Source organism: Dermochelys coriacea, chromosome 3 (genome assembly GCF_009764565.3).
Source record: "Dermochelys coriacea isolate rDerCor1 chromosome 3, rDerCor1.pri.v4, whole genome shotgun sequence".
Classification (NCBI taxonomy): domain Eukaryota; kingdom Metazoa; phylum Chordata; order Testudines; family Dermochelyidae; genus Dermochelys; species Dermochelys coriacea.
In genome coordinates, this window is record NC_050070.1 from 161,473,210 (window position 1) to 161,494,347 (window position 21,138).

At 40.9% G+C, this 21,138-nt stretch overlaps 1 protein-coding gene across 5 annotated transcripts in view; it reads left to right on the forward strand.

Annotated features, from left to right (window-relative positions):
• The window catches only part of TP53BP2 (tumor protein p53 binding protein 2), a 69,061-nt gene that overhangs the window by 33,615 nt on the left and 14,308 nt on the right, over positions 1 to 21,138 (forward strand). For all 5 annotated transcript variants that reach the window (XM_038394364.2, XM_038394365.2, XM_038394367.2 and 2 more), the window contains exons 4-16: positions 903 to 982; positions 2,333 to 2,434; positions 5,609 to 5,783; positions 7,438 to 7,619; positions 8,027 to 8,191; positions 8,531 to 8,768; positions 11,349 to 11,477; positions 11,933 to 12,081; positions 12,882 to 13,374; positions 13,792 to 14,564; positions 16,691 to 16,828; positions 17,748 to 17,881; positions 20,730 to 20,896. In XM_038394364.2, the coding sequence (XP_038250292.1) occupies positions 903 to 982; positions 2,333 to 2,434; positions 5,609 to 5,783; positions 7,438 to 7,619; positions 8,027 to 8,191; positions 8,531 to 8,768; positions 11,349 to 11,477; positions 11,933 to 12,081; positions 12,882 to 13,374; positions 13,792 to 14,564; positions 16,691 to 16,828; positions 17,748 to 17,881; positions 20,730 to 20,896 (2,925 nt within the window). The remainder of the gene's footprint in view (positions 1 to 902; positions 983 to 2,332; positions 2,435 to 5,608; positions 5,784 to 7,437; positions 7,620 to 8,026; positions 8,192 to 8,530; positions 8,769 to 11,348; positions 11,478 to 11,932; positions 12,082 to 12,881; positions 13,375 to 13,791; positions 14,565 to 16,690; positions 16,829 to 17,747; positions 17,882 to 20,729; positions 20,897 to 21,138) is intronic.

Below are 21,138 nucleotides of genomic sequence, written 5' to 3' on the forward strand. Positions count from 1 at the left end.
GTTAGTCATTGTTTGAAAATTAACCCCCTTATCACGTCCCTCCCTCCACCCCCAAAATCATGGGGTGAAATTCTTGTCACAATGAAGTGATGGGGGGGCGGGCATGGGGCAGCGGGTGTTGGCCAAAGACTTAAATGGGGGCAGACTTTCATCACATTTATCACCCTGGTAAGTGTGCTACAAAGTGAGACTTCTACCTGAATTCTTGTTTAAAAAATAAATGCCTCTCTGTTCAGAATAGTGACTTGGGTTATTGAATGACTTAAATAACGTCTTTTTATTTTATTTTTTAATAGCATATAGATGATTTGTCATTCACAATAAAGGGACCTTTTGACTTTTTTTTTTCAATTTTTGCCAAGATAAACCACCAGGTATACATATCATCCCTGCACCAGAGTAGAGAATAAACTCCCTCTGTTGTTTTGGCTGACTGGGCTGCATTTTCGAATTCTTATCTATCTGTCCATGTGAAGTACAGATTTCCAGTAATGAGAATGAAGTGTCCTCTTTTACTGTTGAAACAGTCAACCTCTTTGCTTATGAGATAAGGAGAGTGAGTTCATGCAGTAGATTTTCCTGGCCTACTGCTAGATTTAATTTTCATTTAGGATTTGACTGTTGTAATTTCCATGAAGAGAGAAGTAAGACGTGTTTATAGTGCTCTCCATATCACCAATGGTGGGAATAACCTTGTAACAACCCATTTAGTAAAACATCCATGGTCTGCAGTTAAGTTTATTTTAGTGTTGATAAGGGTAGGAAGAAAACCAGAAAGTCTCTCAATCTAAACTGAAAGAAAATGCACTCCCTCTCCTTTGCAAAGAACGTTGTGTGTAAAGGAAGCAGTGCAAATATTTCAAGTGTTTCATTCTCCTTGACTAGTATGTGTGTTAATCTAGGGAGTGGACAGAGACCACAGGATCCAAGCTTAAAGAGAAATGGTGTAAAAGTGCCTGGTGATCGACGATTAGAGAATGGGGTAAGCATTCAGTTTAAAGTCTCTCTAATGCAATTAAGCAGAGCTTTTCGTTCTGAGTCACTGATGCAAATCCAAACCTGGCAGACAAAGGTAGATATTTTGCTGGATCTTTGGTGGCCGCTCTGGAAATATGCGGTCAGTCCACTCCACAAAAACACTATCACAATTCACACCCTTGTTGGCAGTCTCTGTAGAGATGTTAAGAACTGGAAAGGAATATACTGAACTACCCAGTTCCTACATATCATCCCCACTAGGTTGAGATACAGTGGCAAAGGCAGTCTGAGGAAGCTTGCGCTAGTGTGTACCTGTTCTGTGGCCAAGCAGAGCACTTCAGCTTCAGTGCTGTCAATCAGATTCCTGTCGTCTGCATTAGATCTGCAGAATGATAGTTCTCTTAACACCCAATAAGCAGAAAGAAAGGATAAATTTCATTTATCCTGTTAGTTTATTGCTTATTTTCCCCAAATATTGCCAAAAAGTTGTTCATCTTGGTTCTATACCTCTAGTTGAGCTCAGTTGATCAGTTTCTTAAGAATTGAAACCACTGCCATCTTAACTGCAAGTTCCCAAATCCAGGTTTAGTGTGTGCCAGTTACATCATGTGGTAATTGGGCCAACTTCAAATTGTAACTTAAACTCTGATTCCAGAAAACAAATTGATCTTAGACTGCTTTGTAGGATGATTTCTCTACGCTCAGGGATCCATCCTGCAAGGTGCTGTGCATCCATCAAAGCACTTAGTTCATGCTGATCTTAATCCAGATGGGTTCTTATAAAATTATTTTTTATACAAACACATTGTGCTATTTTGATTTCAATGGGCTATTCACCCAGTGCTTTGCTGGGTTGGGGCTAGAGTGCTCAGTATCTTACAAGCTTGTACAGCGCCATTATACCAGTGGTTCTCAACTTATTTACCATTGCGGGCCACATATGCAGCTCCTTGTGTCATGTGGTCCTCATCCACACAATATATATACTACCTGTATGACCCTGAGGATGTCACATGGGCCGCAGCTGTGTGCTGATTGGTCTGCAAGCAGCCCACGGGCCACTGGTTGAGAACTGCTGCTTTATATGCTCTACTGAAAGATGACCAAACAGGCCAGGTATTTCATAATAGAGCCACAGTGGCATCAATCTTTTTTATTTAAAAAAACAAAACAAACAAAAAAAACTTTTTTAAAAGGAATCCTCTGGGATGAATTGTAAATTCATGACACTGATAGATAAATTTGACACAATATATTCTTTTTAAAGGCCTTTATTCTTTAATAACTGAACAGAACACACATTTTCAAAGTCTGAAAACGTTAGATTTAACATACTTTGGATTTTCACTTGCAGATCAGTGTTCCCAGAATGGATATGACTTTGGCTGAACTGCAGGAAATGGCATCACGCCAACAGCAACAAATTGAGGCTCAACAACAGATGTTGGCTAACAAGGTACACTTGAAATATGTTTTGTTTACAGTTCAGGAACAAAAGATCAGCAGAGTCCTCTTCTCCCCCTCCCCCCCCGCCCCCTCCCATTTTACTGAGTACTCTCAGTACGCCGGCTCCCTTTTGTACATTTGGATGTTAATCTCAATAAGCGTTCTGTTCCTACCAGTATTCTCTGGTCAGAGGTTGATCTACAACATTTTAAATAGCCAACAGATTTAAAATAAAATGCTGATTAAATCAATCGCACAGCTTGCTCAGATGATAGAGCATAACATCAATGTTGTAATTCATTGTAGTGGCTCTGCCAACTCCATTTTGCTATGTATATTCACCAGCTATCCACTGGATTTCATCAGTGAACCATGCTTTTCTCTTGGTGTAATACTCTCCTGTAACTACCTTGCTTTTTCATTATAGAGTTCAACATGTCTGGCTTCCTAGGGCAGCCATCTGGAAAAGATGGGCTGGCTATAGTTGATGATAAAAAGGAACTAGAAAAGTCTTTACAGACTAAGTCCTCAGTTCCTGTTCAACAAAACTAGTGATGGAACAAGGGGAACTAGTGAATCAACAAAAATCATTCTGAACACTCGTGTGCAAAATCAGGGTGCAAACGTTGTATTTGATTAAGGGATCATTAAGACGTACTGCTCTTGGGAATGTCACCATCAGTTGATGAGCCGTTGTCTGTGAACCCATCACACACTGGCCTATCCTGACGTGTTTCCTGTGCTTTGGAGAGTGCTGTACTGGAGAAGAAGAGCTGTATTGGAGCTCCTGGGCAGATTGTCTCATCCCAACATTCTTTCTCTGCTAGTAACCCTGCCTCCCTCTGCTGTCAGGTCACCACTGGCCTGTCTTTGTCTGCCACAGCTGTGATTGGAGTAGGACCAGCATGGACCAGAGAGCAGCTTTGTGCCTGCAGGGCTAGACTGGGAGGTTAGGTGGGTGGAGAGTGGGGTGCTTCTGGGAGAGGGAATAAAGAGTGGACTATGACAATAGGCAGTGAACATGGGAGGGCAGAGTTTCCTTGGCTTACATCCCTCATTTTATTATCTGAATCAGCAGACTGGCCTGTAGAATTCTACAGGTTAATGCATGAAAAGTTTAAATATGGGTATTGAAACTCTTGGTTCTCCATACCAATGGTAAGGTTACTGGAATTTCAGTAAGTCTTACTCAGTTGGGTGCTCGAAGCCAGTTTCATAACTCGGCTAGAGCAAATGTGAAGAGGTATAACAGCTTTTAATACCAAATCTTGCACATTTAAAAAATATCCACTGAGACTTGGTCTGAATTTGTTTGCATTTGGCAGTACAAGGTGGTGTGGAATATCACATGTAGGCACGCATCAGGGATATAGTGACTGGAAGCACGGTCATATTAACATATGTCATGGTCAGCTCTGAGCTGAATCTAACTCTAACAAGTGACTGGGATTTTACTCTTGAAGTTAACACTGCCAACAAACACCGACTTTGCCTGGGTAAATTAATCAGCAGCAAAGCTTTGTGTCCCTAATCCCGCCAGATTAGCGATAATAGTGTCGTGTTATCAAGAATGAATCACTGTTAGACGATTATAACTATCACCTGGTTATATAAACATTTAACAACTATGAATAACCAGCCAAAAAATAAAGGGGAATAGCCGATAGTGTTAGAAATAGCAATAAATCTAAATCAGGATGACATCTGCAAGAACAAAAATAGTAAATACTTATTGCAAAGGAAATCAAACAGGAAAAACTGGATGTACACAGTTTCTCAATCTGCCCTGTGGTTGTCTTGCAGCATCTGCATAAATAATCTGGATGACTATCTATCAGGCAGGTTTTCTATGTGGCCTGCACCTTGCAAATAAGTTGTCTATTGGATGTCCTACAGAAGAATTTGTTTCACCTGGGATGCCTCTTTCTTTCCTAGAGGATTATTAGGAAGTCTAAGTTGTTTGCACACCCAGTCTTTTCACCATTCCTGCTCAGTTACTCCTTTCATTTGTGCTCAAGGCCACCTTCCAGCTGAATCCTGTCAGATCATCTCTGAAGAAAATAAACCAATTTATGCTTTCTAGAACAGTGATTTTCAATGTGGGGTCTGCAGACTGTCTGAAAGATTTCCAAAGGGGTCCATACTGCCATTTGCAACTTTTTAAGGGATCCACAAATGAAAAAAGGCTGAAAACCACTGTTCTAGAGTGAGGCTGTGATGTTTACTAGTTGTTTTTCCCCCACATGCTCGGGAATACCACCAAACTGATGCAACATAGGATACTGCAGGTGCTACTTGGGTTAACTATGAAAGTGACCCACGTGGCCCTTTTTTCTTCAAGATCATTAAAGGCCAATATTTTCAAACATGACTAGTGATTTTGGGTGTCTCAAATTCTGCCCAATTTGAGATGCCTTAAAGGGGCCTGAGGTTCTCCCCCCCCCCCCCCAAGTGCTGAGCACCCACTCCCAAACACACTGGTCATCTTTGAAAATCTGGGCCATAATATTTTGATGGGGTGCTTGTATAACCCCTGGTATCTATTCTCTATTAACTGCTGGAACAAACTACCAAGGGAAGCAGTGGCATCTCCGTGTCTTGAAGTCTTTTAAATCAAGACTGGATACCTTTCTGGAAGGACTTAGTCAAACACAAGCTATTGGGCTCAATATAGGAGTAACTGGGTAAAATCTCTTAGCCTGTCACATACAGGAGATCAGACTAGATGATATAATGGTCCCTCTGCCTTTAATCCAATTGTTCATAGAGTTATACATTTTAAGATATGGAAATGCTTTTCTAGTGCAGCATCAATGGTACTCTGGTTTATAGCTCTTGGAGAGACAAATGCACCTTTCCTGCCAAGGCTGCTGTTGGAGAATGGATGTGGCCAGTTCAGCACATGGATTCTATGCTGTGTGCTTCTTTCTTGGTTGTGAAGTCTTTCCCACTTCTGTAAGCAAAGCCAGTCACCTTTGTTGTAGTAGCTGTGATCATTACTTTCCTGATCTGAGACGTCTGACATCTGATTATGGGATAGAACCTTAATATGCAATACGTGACATGCCACTTTGTCTCTTAAAACTACTACATCTGAGATTATATCCATCAATACATTACCTTGATCAAGCCTATAACCTATTCAAAATATAATTGCTAAATTGCTTCCTCTCTCTACGTGCAGGAGCAGCGTTTGAAATTCCTGAAACAGCAGGATCAGCGACAGCAACAGCAAGCTGCTGAAAAGGAAAAACTTAAGCGACTAAAGGAAATTGCTGAGAATCAGGAAGCCAAGTTGAAGAAAGTGAGAGCACTCAAAGGCCATGTGGAGCAGAAAAGACTCAGCAATGGAAAACTCGGTGAGCCGCTCTAGAGAGGACACATTTTAAAATGTAAAGCTTTTCAGTTAAAATGTTCCTGTGTAGAGTCAATCAACTGAATGTTTTTAAAAATCTGAAAAATATTATTAAAATATCTGTTAGGTGATCCCTTTGATCTCCCTGCAAATGGTGGGTTGATGCTTAAAGTACATTTTTCTATCTTTTTGTCCAATTTCATTTTAAATGTCCAAACAATGTTCCCACCACATCCCTGGGAAACTCTATTCTTCAACCTAGTATCTTGTCTTTAACTTCATCCTAGTTAAACTTCCTTTGAATCACATTAAATATTTTTTCCATCCTTGATATTAATAACCTTTTAAATATTTAGACTGTTACATCCTCCTTCTTTAATCATCCCTGAAAAAAGCTCTGTATGCTGCACGGCATACTATCCATACTGCCTTTTGAACAGGAGCTGGCTTCTTAGACTCTAGTTTATTTTTTTGCAATACTACTTTTGTGACTATCTTGCCACCAAATAACTTTTTGGGGTGTCGCATCTTGGCCATTCATATGAGATCAAATTATTTTCTTTCCCCTTCTATATATAGTATTGTGCAATGAGACTTTTTTACTGCAGAGTTTAAAGAAAAATAGTCTTATTCATGTCAAAAATGCACATTGTGCTTTACAGAGATAAATTAAAGCTAGGCCCCAGGCTGAGCAGCTTATAGTATAACTCAAAGATAATGCAATGAGCAGACATCAGATAATGAGTGGAAGGCAGTAATGGGTTGACAAAATAAGCAAAGTTGAGAAACTGTTGGGAGAATATATGTTACAGGTGACCATATATTTATGCCTGCATCTGTAACTTTCACTCCATGCATCAAAAGAACTGAGTTTGGTTTTTTTGCTTTTTACCCATGAAAGTTTATGCCCAAATAAATCTGTTTGTTAGTCTTTAAGATGCCACCGACTACTTGTTGTTATGGATACAGACTAACACGGCTACCCCTCTGATACTTGGTAGTCCTTTTAATTGTCATGTCTAATTAACTACTTATAAGACAGACAATATTTAAAGTTTAACACAATGGGTTCAGATAGTAGAAATTCCTGATTTGGAGTGTCTCGATAGGATGCTATTTGTGATAAGCTTGTAAGTCCATTCAGAGATCCCAAGAGATTTGATGACATATTGAATAACTTGGATATATACCCAGTCATTCATACTATCTAACGATAAGACTGCATATCGTAAAAGCACCTACCTGAGTGTTACAGGGTTAATTTCCTTGAGCAGTTCTTGCATGATGCTGGAGTTAACTTCCTCCTGGTAACTCAGCCTGATAAGTTTGTACTTCAAATGATCAAAGCAATATTTATTTTGGTTGTTTCTCACCAATGCATTTGATGCACATAATTAATGTTAAATTTGGGATTTACTGGAACTAACTTTCCTTACTATATATTTTGCAAAGACCCAGAAAACAAATTAACTTTAGTCTAAGAAGCACCTATAAAGGATATATGTGTCCAATTGATTTGTAACTGCCTGTTGTAGACCTGGCTCCAGCACTGTTCTGAAGAATTGCAGGGTGTTCTCTGTTCCCTTAACTGCTGCCTTGGATGCAACCCACATTTGGTTCTTTCTCAGCTGCAGCTATTGTGCTTTCTTCCTTTCTAGTGGAGGAAATTGAACAGATGAACAGTTTGTTCCAGCAAAAGCAGCGAGAGCTGGTACTGGCTGTGTCAAAGGTAGAGGAACTTACCAGACAACTGGAGATGCTGAAGAATGGCCGGATTGATGGTTACCATGACAACCAGTCTGCTGTAGCTGAGCTTGACCGACTGTACAAGGAGCTGCAGGTAATGGCAAATCTGCTTTGCAAATGAGAACTTTCAGTAATGGCTAAAAGTTGGTAGGTCCACTACTTGTCTTAGAAATACAGCACATTTCCATTCCTCCAAAAGCCACGCAACTGCATGAGATGTACAGTCTTCAGTATTGTGAGAGCAGCATATCTATCACATTCAAGGTAACAGGTGGAATATACTGTATTGAACAGGTTGTGTATATATTGTTAAAGCAAAATTGACTAATCAACAGATTGTTGGGGGGGGGGAAAGAAAAAAGTAACCTCAATTTGTGTGTGTGACTTTACCTTTTAGAATTCTGTTTATTTCCTCAAGTGCCTCCTGGTCTTCATCCTGAATGCTGATCTGTTTTTTGTTCTTGGTTTGTTTCCCCCCCCCCCCCCCTTGAATATATTCAGTTGAGGAACAAACTGAACCAGGAGCAGAATGCCAAGCTGCAGCAACAGAGGGAGTGTTTAAACAAGCGCAACTCAGAGGTGGCAGTTATGGATAAGCGTGTTAATGAGCTGAGAGATCGACTGTGGAAGAAGAAGGCAGCACTGCAACAGAAGGAGAATGTACCGGTAAGGGCTGGATAGTTGATGATGATCCTGTTTACTTTGCTGCCCAAACAATATTAAGTCAAGACCCTGATTGTGGGAAAGGCTGTTCTTCTCTATCCCTTGGTGGTGATAGTCTTGTATTATTAAAGTGCTTTTCATGCTGCGTTGGTGTTAACCTACTTAGTGGTTAAGGCAAGAGCTTTTTTTGTGCTGCTATTAGATAGCCCTGGTATATTTACTTGGACTGTAAAGAAACTTTACTCTTAATAAGAGAGTGCTACTGCTTTTTTATGCCTCTTTCCTGACTCCTGTGGTGTGTACTGCCATATTCAATTATTTTTACTTGCATTCTTTATTTAGATTTCTTCAGATGGGAATCTACCCCAGCAGGTGGTATCTGCCCCAAGTCGCGTGGCAGCGGTAGGTCCTTATATCCAGTCCTCCACCATGCCACGTGTTGCCTCCAGGCCTGAACTTCTAGTGAAACCTGCATTTCCAGATGGGATCCCAACTTTGCAGGCACCCGATGGTCTGCTGAAAACACAAACTCTGCCGAATATGAGAGCTGCGGGTGTTTCTCAAGCTAAAGCTTCTGCTGGTAATTTATCTAATTCTCAGTTTCTATTAAATTCCTTCCACAAAAGCTGCTTTTTTTTTTTTTTAAACTTTCATCTTCTTCTACTCTGTCTTTACATTAGCACCCCAAACAGTATTACAGCTAGATTAAAATGACTCCGTTGGTTAGCGATTTTACTGCCATTACACAGAAGGAGACCAGTTCAGCATCTATGTACCCTAGCAGATTGGTGGGAATCCTGAAGATGTTAAACACGGTCATGAAGCAATCCAAGATCCTTTATCACGCATTTGGGGAATAAAACCTGTAACACTGGCTGATGCTTTACTAATGTTCAGTCATTGGTGGAGTGGAGGAGAAACAGGCTGACCTTTGGTGGCAAATTGCTATGTAGGGAGCAAGAGTTTGATTTCTGGTTTTCGTTCCTCCTGCTGGTGTAAAAGGAGTGCTTGTGGGCTTGGCATTTTTTTCCATGCAATTCTTGCCATGAGATGACATTTACTTTACCTCTAACCAGTCAACGTGGAAAAATTTGAGAGATGTAAAAACATCCTTTGTGCTTTCACAGGGACACAAGACCCCTGAGAGAGAGATGCATAAGAGAAACCCAACATATCACAAAAGAGGGAAAGAGGCTGAATTGTGCAGTGCTCATTGCTCCTCTTCCTTCCTTCCCCATCACTAATATTTAAGAAATAGTCATTGCACAGAAATGGTGCAAACGTCCTTCACTGCTCAGCAAATATTTTGGAAGTAGAGACTAAAATTGTTGGAGTGGAACTCAAGCCTTGGTATAATGGGGACTGTCACCTCTTGAGTGCCTCTTATTGCTGTATGTAATACTGCAATCCTTTTTCCCCCTCTCCTGGTGACCCGTTAGGTTGACACTCTCACTTTGAGGGGTCTACAGTGCCTCGGCCCTTTGGCCAGCTCACACAATCAAAATGAACCCTTTCAGGGGTAACAAGTCCAACAGTGCTATTTATCTACCCTCATCGGAGTCTTCAGCCCTAGCTCTGGGCCCTTTAAATTCAGCTCTTTACTTGAACTTCCAAACAAGCCTTGTCTCCTTCTGAGGGTTTATGCTACTTCTTGAGTGGGGGAACCTGGGCCTGCCCACTACTCTGGGCTCCAAGCCCTGAACCCTGTAACAGCAGCCACATACTGCTCACTTCAATTTGCGGCTACTTCCCTGGGCCTCCTCCCACCTGGCCCCTTTATCTTGGTTAAAGTTCTCAGGACCTCTCGTTCCCAGCTTAAGCAAATGCAGACACTACCAAATTCTAATAGTCCCTCAAGCTCCTGTGGCTGGAGAAGAGCACCCTGACACTTCTCTCTGGTCCCAGCAAGGAACTGACTCGCTAAGGCAAGGCCCTGCAACTCCCATTTATCTGACCCTGCTGGGCTCTGATTGGATACTTCTGTACAGCCTTTCTAGGCAACCCTGGAGGACCCACCTTGGTTGCTCTATTCCTGTGGTTATGTGTAGTAGGACCATGGGGCCTCCAGTAGGAGGCCACGAAGAATCTGGTACATGGCATCACACTTGGCTGTAGTGAAACCTAAATTTTAATCACCAGAGCTCTGTCCTGTATTCCCCCTTTGATTCCCTTCTCTTGAACCTATGACCTCTCTCCTGCCCCTGTTTTCTCATTTGTTGTCCCCAGGAATCAGCTGATCCCTGGTTCCATGGCTTCTTGATTGAAGAGGCGTGGGCTTTTAATTTTAGACATCAAATAGGCTGCTAACCTTGCTCTCTGTAGTGAAACCTTGCCATGTGCAGTGCTGTGCTACTTCTGCATGAGATTTACTCATTCTAGTTTATATCTGATCTCAAGCATGGTCATAGTCACTGGTTACCAAGAGGTAGTACATCTTCTTCTAATCTTTTAGATCAGGACAAAAATTGTCTTAAAAGTTATTCTGTTAATATTTGAACTGGATTTCTACTGCATTAGAAGGGTGTTTATCTTGCAAATACATAGTGAAACTGTTTACTTCTACAATATTGAAACTAAGAACAAGATCCGTGCATCAGCTTAATTGTTTTTGAAGTAGACTTTATATCTGCTCCAGTGAATTTAAAGATCATCCCTCTCTAATTCAGTGTCTGAATATACAGATGGTTTTTCTACTGTTTTGAATGTCACTAGCTGGATTTACTACTGCTTTGATGCATCATATTTTTCTGTAGTTTGCATTAAATCCCTCTTCCTTCCCCACCCCAGTTTCTTGTTTTACAGACTATATTTTATTAGCCAAGGAAAGTTGCATAGCAACCAGGAGCATGCCAGTGAAAACAGCAGTCTAGGGGATTTTGCCTAAAAGTTACAATCCCAAAATGCAGGCAAATACTGACATTAGTGAACTTCACTGCTCTTGGAAATATAAAAGTTGGATTAACTTTTTATGTTGCAATTGGAGGCAAAATGTGTCCAAGCCTTGCAATGGATTCTTAAAAAAGCCTGAGAAATCTAGAGTGATATTTATCTTAAATTATATGCTGGAGGAATCTCATTTAATGAAGAGGCTAATGAACAATGGTCAATAAATGAAAATGGTTTTAGTTAAAACTGTTTCTTTCCTCCATCTACATGCTAGGCCCTACAATCCCAGGTTCAAAACCTCCACCATCTGTCCCTGAATGGTGCAATTCAAATGCAGATAACTTGGTTAGCCAAGGACCAGTCTCTCCTTCAGCAAAAGGAAATGTGACTAATGAAGGGCAAGGTAAGTTCTTATTTGTCTTGTACGAAAGTTATGTTTTATTCATATTTGCTAATCTATACACTGGTGAGAAACCAGTTAACAAACATTTACGAGTTGATGCCTATAATTCACTTTGTAATAGAATTGAAGACCGTATGTTTGCTACAGTAACCTGCAAAAACCACTAACAATCTACTCGTTTGGTGTTTTTTGTTTTTAAGGCACCTAATTTTCTATGGTGGTGTTACGGTAGAGAATATTGCCCGCAGACCTGGTCTGGTTTGGTTTGGTTTGCATCTTATGTACAACTTTTTTTTTTCTTGGGGTCTTTAGAGTATGGCATGGGGGTGCGGGGTAGGATTATATAAAAGCTTCCCTATACAAGTCCATACAATGACAGAAGAGTAAAATGGGCCTCTTATTGATGCAAATGAATTCCAGATATTTGCCTTAATTCTGCCTTTCCTCTCCTTCAGCTGGTGATGGAGAGACTCTCCTGCGAGAGAAGGAGAAGAAAGTGCGTCCTTTCTCAATGTTTGATTCTGTGGATCAGCCCACTGGAGGGCCAGCATTGGGCTCGCTGAGAAAAAACCAGAGCAGTGAAGACCTCCTGCGAGATGCTCAGGTATGCAGAAAATGCATCCTCTTCTAGTTTTGCACTTATCTCATTTTCCTGCATTCCAGGAAATCCTTCTATTAATGATTGCTGCACAGCTTCACAAACACTGCCATAAAAAAAATTGTGAAAGGGCCCTGGTTCTTTTTAGGGAATACTAGAGGAGAATTGTAGGCTTCTAATGTGAATAGGTAGCTCTCAAAATCAACACCCTCTACCTATTCTGAGTATTTATCATGTGCAAGTAGTTGTGCTATTCACATTTTGCTTGCACGTGATCAATATTTCCTTGCTGAGATGCTATACAGAACCTATGCTTTAAAACAAACTGTTTAGGTTTTAGTATCTGTTTACACAATTTGGTAGCACCCCTTAGATCTTAAATAAATCACAACAGGATTAAGTAATCTGTGACTAAAAATTCAGCTGCTACATATGAAAATTGAGAGGATACAGAAGTTAGAATAAATGTATCATTGTAGTAAATATCCTAGCTAGTCTTACAGAACTACTGTGATTCCACCATAATTTGATCACTTTTTAACAGACCCTTTCAACTGCCAGATATTTAAGACTTTCTGTGGCCAATTCAGGGATTGTGTACAGCTGTGATAATAATTCAAATCTTGGTATTTCATGCAGTCTTATGAATAACAATAGAGACCATATATAGCACTGCAGAAATAATCACATCTGTAGCTATTGTGCTGTCTACAGTGTCTTTTCCACCAGATCTGTTAGAACACCCTCTTTAACACAGTGCCAGATTAGACTTTCATTAATTCAGCTATATTTTTTTTGTCTTGCAGATTGGCAACAAAAATGTGACGAAAGTACCACCGCCTGTTCCCACTAAACCAAAACAGATAAACTTGCCTTATTTTGGTCAAGCCAGTCAGCTACCACCTTCTTCTGATACTAAGCCTGATGGAAATCCACAGAAGCTGCCTTTGGCTATTGTAACAATGGGGAACAAACAGAAGTCAGCAGCCCAGCAGCCACCTCATAATTCCCAGCAGATCCAACAACGAATCTCTGTGCCTCCCAGTGGTCCCACCGCTAGCCAGGACCAAATTGTTTCCTCATCTAAACAAGAGAGCCCACCTGCAGCAGCTGTGAGACCTTTCACCCCTCAGCCATCCAAAGAAACCCCACTTCCATCATTTCGAAAGCCACAGACCGTGGCTGCTAGTTCAATATACAGCATGTACACGCAGCAGCAGACTCCTGGGAAGAATTTTCAGCAGGCAGTGCAGAGCGCCTTGACAAGGGCACAGACCAGAGGCCCCCACTTCCCAAGCAGTAAGGATGTGGATGTCTTTCACTTCCCTTTTTTGTAAAATTCCATGGGAACTGTAATGTGTATATCATTTTCTTGGGGAATCAAGAGGGATATGGAAACTATATAAATCGTTGGCTACTAAAGGTTAATGTTTTTCTGGTGGAGAGAACAGTAATGAAGTCCACAGCATCAAACTCCCCCCCCCCCCCCCCAAAAGATGCTTGTGTAAAATATGGTTACCTGTATCTGTCCTCTTACCCTGATCTCTCAAACAATACCTTTCTTCCAACTTTGGGGAGGTGTTGTTTTAATATCTGTAGGACAAGGCTGACTTCTAGCAGGTTCAAAAGGATACGATTATTCTACCTTCTCACTGTAGTAGATAGTTCTTTTTGTTGGTCAGATACTTAGTTTTCTCTTTCTGAATTGCTCATCAGTGTACGGCAAGCCTGTGATCGCTGGAACCGGTGCACAAAATCCATCACAGCAGATGGAGAACGTCTACTCAAATAGCCAAGGCAGTCCGGAGCCCGAAATGGAGACAATAGCTTCTGCCCATGAGAATCCTGAAACTGAACGAATTCCTCGCCCGCTCAGCCCAACCAAACTGTTGCCTTTCTTATCCAACCCTTACCGAAATCAGAGTGATGCCGATTTGGAGGCCCTAAGGAAGAAGCTCTCTAATGCACCAAGGCCACTGAAGAAGCGTAGCTCTATTACTGAGCCAGAAGGTCCAAATGGGCCTAATATTCAGAAGCTTTTGTATCAGAGAACCACTCTGGCTGCCATGGAGACTATCTCAACCCCATCATATCCATCTAAACAAACCTCCACGTCTGCCAGTCCTGAAAGCCCAGCAGAAATCCAGAACCCTTATCTAAGCACAGAATCTGAGAAAGAAGTGGTTCCTTCCACACCTGAACCAGCCATCACTGAGGAAGCAGAAAACACAAGCACAGATCAGAATGAAGTGCCTCTGCCTTCAGTAGGCCTAGATTGCGTGCCTGAGGTAACGTCAGACAGTGATGCACTCATGCAGTCTGAAATGGAGGAACCAAGTCTAGAGTCATCAGAACCACTGGAAGTTTACATGGAGGAATATCCTCCATACCCACCACCTCCTTACCCATCAGGAGAACCAGAGGGATTGGGAGAGGACTCCTTCAGTATGCAACCCCCTGAAGTCACTGGACAGTTTTCCTTACCTCCGGTAAGTACCAGCCTCTCTAGTTAGCCTAAGATTTGATTACTTCATGGGTTGTTTTAGGCTTCACCAATAGAAGCTGTGCATTGCACTGTATAGTAGGCTGTAGAGATTTCCTACCGGCATGTGGGAGAATAGTCGCCTTAGCAGGTTATAGGTCCCTCTTTCAGTGTCCAGTCTAGCTGTATTGATATCCTGTCTTCTCTAAAAGTATTTACTCTGGTTAAAAATTTCAAATAGTACTCAACACAGAAAAACCTAGAGTTCCTCCTAGGATTTGTGAAAACAGCTCTTTCAGCATAAATCTCCCATTTCACTCAAAGCTAATTCCATTTTAGAGGTAATAAAATTGTGGTTTTGAAATGGTAAATGCTTCTTGAAATCTATATCCACATTATTATTGATGCTTGGTGGAGCTTAATATGCTTAGTCCAGGATCATGTTGTATATTGGAAGTGTACTATCTAAACAACTTGGTGCTAAGGGCTATAGTTAACTTTCATTCTAAAATTGGCACAAGCTACTTGCATCCATTTTACTGAAGTTTAGTTGTTTTTCTGATTCTCTACAATTCCAATAATAAATTTGTTAGTCTCTAAGGTGCCACAAGTACTCCTTTTCTTTTTGCGAATACAGACTAACACGGCTGCTACTCTGAAATCTACAATTCCAATTAATCTACATCCATCAGTGTAGTCCATATGGAGCCCATATGGATTAATGGTGCCACTTACGAGCTACTAAAATAAACAGTAAGAAAACCCATTTTGAGATGACAAAACATGCCTCACAACCACTGGTTTAGAACAGAAATGTTAAATGTTTTCAGTTCCTCACGCATTATAAATAACATACAATAGGTTGGTGTACAAAAGTGGGATTCCACCAAGTCAACTGGAAAGCAGAGGAGCTAATAGTTTTCAGTCCAGTTCACTTTGTCTTCTGATGTTGCATGGAGTACCAGTTACTTTCCCCCTCCCTCCTCCACCCCCAAAAAAGCCCTCAACAGAAAACTTGCAGATGTGAAGAACTTGAACAATCAGGATTTCTCAAATCCCAAGAACTCAATTCAGTTGATCACCTTTGAGGCCATTCTGAATGTATTTTGGAAACTTTTCTCTTTGCAATACTGATTCTAGACTGATATGAAGAAACGAGTCAAGAAGTTGAGCCCATTTCTTGACAGGCTGTTTGGTTTGGTGTTTTTTGTTGAAAAATCCTGGCTTTTTGTAATTTATTTTTCTGGAAATTTCAAAGTAGTATCAATTCACTTGCAGATCATAGATTGGTTCTCCATCTGCAGAATGTTTTGTTTTGTTCCTGTGTTTTTAAATGAACAGAAGCCAACATGACTCACTTCTATTGACATCTTTTGCCCTGACATCTGTCAGTAGGAATTTGCATAACCCTATGAATAGTGTGTGTTGCTGCTGCACAGGCAGCTGGGGATATTGCTGTTTTTAACATACTCATTTTCAACAATAGTGTGTTGGGCTTAAAATAAGGGTAAAGTCAAAATTGTTTCCAACACAGCTGTAAAAATGTTAACTTGGATCTAAATGTGGTTCTACAGGATTCCTTTAAAATTTTCTTTAATGTAGCTGGATGACTTGCTTCTATAATCCCTACTAACAAGTTTTTAATAATTTGTTGAAAACCAGAAGGACTATAACTTATACCAGTGTATTAAAAATATGTCTGGAATCCTAATTTTTCATCCTTCTAGTTACTGTGATAGCTTTTGACAGATTAATGCTGTGAATACAAAAATGCACTCATTCAATAATATTTTATCTTGTTAGTATTTTTAGTTGGCTTCTGATTTAATGATTTTGCTATGTTAGGACCATAGGAATTGCTGTATTAGACTGGACCATCAGTCTAGTATCTAATCTCCAGCAGTGGCCCTTATCTGAGCCTTCAGAGGCTGGCAAAAATCTCCCCATTATGTATCTAGCTATCTGTGCAGTGCTGTTCAGGAAGAGTAGTGGTTTGGGACATCTTAAGTCTAGATTTCATACACTGAGAACAATGGTAGAAACTTATGATTGAGGTAGTATATCAGTTTTGTATTCTTGTTCCACCTAGGCAAGAATTCCTAAAACCTATATTTTTTCCCCCCCACCCCCCAGGGGAAGAGGACGAATTTACGTAAAACTGGCTCCGACAGGATTGCCCATGGAATGAGAGTGAAATTCAACCCCCTTGCATTGCTTTTAGATTCATCTTTGGAGGGAGAATTTGACCTTGTGCAGAGAATCATTTATGAGGTAAAAATATTATAAGAAATGTGATTAAAATTGAAGTTTAAATTACAAACTGAGAAATGTACAGATAGACTTTTTGACATTAAATGTTGAGAAGATGGTATCAGGTCTATAAGAGATGGTCCCACTGATGCGCCAGTTCAGTTGGCAACATATCCACAGTGTTTGGTTCTGGATATTCAATGTTAAGTCTTTTTAGAGAATAATTTTGCCATGTTGTCCTTAGTATGTCTTGACCACTTCTGACAATATGTAATCTATAATGTATCAAATGACTTGATAACACACAAATACAAATCACTTACTTACCTTGCTTACGTTTCAATGTGAAATACTCAGGAATCCTGACTCCTAATGCCAAAAAGTTGCCATGCCCATCCCTCTCTAAAATTTAGCTCTGATCAATTCTGTAATGCTGCTTTTCACTAAATTATCTGGACACTGCAAGTATTCCCTGTAATCCATTCTCTGTGTTTGACTGTTACATGTGTACTTAACTCAAATTCACTGTGAGACTTCGTGGGGGTTTGTATTCATTTAGTTCAGGGGGTCTCAACTGGGTGTCATGACCCCTAAGGGGGTCACAAGGTTACTACTCGGGGGTTGCTAGCTGTCAGCCTCCACCCCAAACTCCACTTTGCCTCCAGCATTTATAATAGTGTTAAATATTAAAAAAAAGTTTTTTTTAATTTATAACAGGTGTCGCACTCATAGGCTTGCTGTGTGAAAGGGGTCACCAATACAAAAGTTTGAGAACCACTGATTTAGTTACTGCTTATTGCCCATATCCATCACAGAAACTTCGCTCTTAAGTAATCTTTCAAAACAAGATGACAGTCTGTCATATATGGTTCCATCTGGACAATAGTTTTGTAGACAAAAGCATTTGAATGTGAATTGCTTCTTTTTCCGTGCCCTGTAGGTTGAAGATCCCAGCCTGCCCAATGATGAAGGAATTACAGCACTTCACAATGCCGTGTGTGCTGGTCACACAGAGATTGTAAAGTTTCTGGTACAGTTTGGTGTGAATGTTAATGCTGCAGATAGTGATGGATGGTAAGGACAGTCTTCAGTTTCTTTTAAGTGGTATTAGTGTGAAAAATCATTGCCAAAGAACAGCTCCTTTTGGGCTGCCCTGAATCAATTTTATGGGAGTGTGACTCGAACTTGGCACCCTTCTTTTTGTACAGCAGACGGGAGCTGGAAGCATTTCCTCCATGAAGCTCTGAGTTCTGGACAGGTGGGATTTCAACTGTTGCAGCATGAGGTGGTCTTACTGAAAGAGAATGGAGCATGAGAATTACTCGCTCCTGTCTAAACAAAGTGCTGGGATATTACAGAGCTAATTAGTGATGCTTTTCCTGCTGGAGAACCTGGTTGGGCAGAAGCAATTCCTGGTGAGGTGTCAAGTAAGGATATAGACAGGGTGAAAATATGGCCTGTTGATGAAGCCCTGCAGCGTAAGCTTCTGAACCTCTGCTAGATCAGTTTTCCTCACACAGTTTGGCTACCACCTTGAGTGGGACAGAGGAGGAAGAAGGGCATAACCCACAATGGGGAAGTTTGGAGGACAGAAAATCCTGAGGTTGAAGAGGACTTGGCTCAAAAAGACCCTGACTATAATGCTTCTGGCTTATAGTCATTGGCTATAGTAATGCTATACTTGGTGTAGAAAACTTGTTCTTGTTCGTTTTGTTATTTGAAAATTAATATTAGAATCCCACTGGGGTGGAAAAGACTGTCAAGGAGAATCGGTGTGGTTTTTTTTTTTTTTTTTCAAGTGAACATTGCAAGCTATCTTGACTTTACTAAAATTTTCGATACTGTCTTGCATGACCTACTCATAAACAAACTAGGGAAATGCAACCTAGATGGAGCTATTATAAGGTGGCTGCAAAACTGGTTTGAAAACCGTTCCCAGAGAGTAGTTATCAGTGGTTCACAGTCATGCTAGGAAGGGCATAACCAGGGGTATCCTGCAGGGATCAGTTCTGGGTCCAGTTCTGTTCAATATCTTCATTATTGATTTAGATAACAGTATAGAGAGTACGCTTATAAAGTTTGTGGACAATACCAATCTGAGAGGATAGGATTAAATTCAAAATGATCTGGACAAACTTGAGAAATGGTCTATAGTAAATAGGATGAAATTCAATTAGGACAAATGCAAAGTACTCCATTTAGGAAGGTACAATCAGTTGCACACATAAAAAAATGGGAAATGACCGCATAGGAAGGAGTACTGCGGAAAGTACTGGGGTCATAGTGGATCACAAGCTAAATATGAATCAACAGTATAATGCTGTTGCAAAAAAAGTGAACATCATTCTGGATGTATTGGCAGGAGTGTTGTAAGCAAAAAAACAAGAAGTAATTCTTCCGCTCTACTCTGTCCTGATTAGGCCTCAACTGGAGTATTGTATCCAGTTCTGGGCGCCACATTTCAGGAAAGATGTGGACAGATTGGAGAGTCCAGAGAAGAGCAACAAAAATGATTAAAGGTCTAGAAAACAGGACCTATTGGGTTTGTCTAGTCTGGTAGAGAGAAGACTGAGAGGGGACATGATAGTTTTCAAGTATGTAAAAGGTTGTTACAAGGAGGAAGAAGAAAAATTGTTTTTCTTAACCTCTGAGGATAGGACAAGAAGCAATGGCTTAAATTACAGCAAGGGAGGTTTAGATTGGACATTAGGAAAATATTCATAACTATCAGAGTGGTTAAGCACTGGAATAAATTGCCTTGGGAGGTTGTGGAATCTCCTCCATTGGAGATTTTTAAGAGCAGGTTAGACAAACGCTTGTCAGGAATGGTCTGCCATGAGTGCAGGGAACTGGACTAGATGACCTCTCAAGGTCCCTTCCAGTCCTCTGATTCTATAATTCTTTAAATCTTTTAGCTGAGGCAGCTAATTGTATGAGGAGGAGCTTGTGTGCCCAAATTGCAAATGTCCCCTGCAAAAGTGAAAACCTACATTTTTGCCCACCCTGGGCATAGGACAGTGAGTGTATTAGCCTTGCAAACTTGTCAGTCCTCTACTCGAGTGACTGGTTGGGGAAAGGGGGGATCTTTCTTGTATCAGACACTGAAGACCTTTTTTTTTTTTTTTTAGGGGAGAAGAATTTCTTGCTAATAAAGGCCCATGTGACAGCTGCTGGCTTTACCATTGTTTGTTGTACTTCTAATTATATCAAAAGTGCCTAGAACCCAGGATAATAAATCCAAACACACCTAATAAAATAATTAGGACCAATGGAAGGCAGGACTTTGTAGTTAGGTGAGCCAGGCCCCAGTGTTAGTTGTCTGGTCCTTGAGACATGAATTCAGTAGGATTCTTGAGGTGGCTTTACCTGTCTTAATGAACATTCTTGTAATTTGACAGAGCAGAAAACTAGCATGATTACTCTTTCCTATTGGTATCCAGGTACTGGTAGTTGTGCTGCATCCACTTGGAGGCAATTTGATGTAATCTGGGAAATACAGCTACTGTTGGCTCTAGAAATTCATTTTCACATGTGGGGTCTTTACCGGTACAACATCTATTGCTATATTATGCATAAAAGCAGTCTGCCCCAAGAAGTCAATGGGTATATCTACACCGCATCTGGGAGCGAGCCTCCTAACCCAAGTACACCAACTCTAGTGCACTATAAACTGCTGCGAAGACATTGCTTTGACATTGTGACACGGGCTCCAAAGCCCCTTTCCCTGCAGGCTTCGGAACCCAGGTTCCAGCCTGAACCGCTACATCTCCACAGCTATTTTTAGTACCCTAGTGTGAGCCCTGCTAGCACAAGTCTGTCCGGGTGGGTGGCTTGCTTCCAGATGCAGTGTAGACATACCCAATAAGACACTGAAAAGATGTCTTGAACCTAACGATCATTCTTCCTCTCCCCCAATTTGTAGGACCCCTTTACACTGCGCAGCATCTTGCAACAACGTCCAGGTGTGCAAATTCCTAGTGGAATCGGGTGCTGCTGTGTTTGCTATGACCTACAGTGACATGCAGACGGCTGCAGACAAATGTGAAGAAATGGAAGAAGGCTACACCCAGTGCTCTCAGTTTCTGTACGGTATGTGTTCAGAGTTCAGTTCTGAAGAATACCAGCTGCTCCCTGGGGCCTTTCAGTATGTTTTTTAGGTTCAATCACTGAAGTGTGGCTAGCCTGAAATGAACAAGGCCTGTTGAGCAGAAGATACTTTGGTTTAATTGGAGAAGCTGAGTGAGATAACCCAATGGGAAAACCCTCCAAAGACCACTGGGAAAAGTCTGCCTGAATTCACCAACATGTGCTAACTGAAGTGAATACAGAGT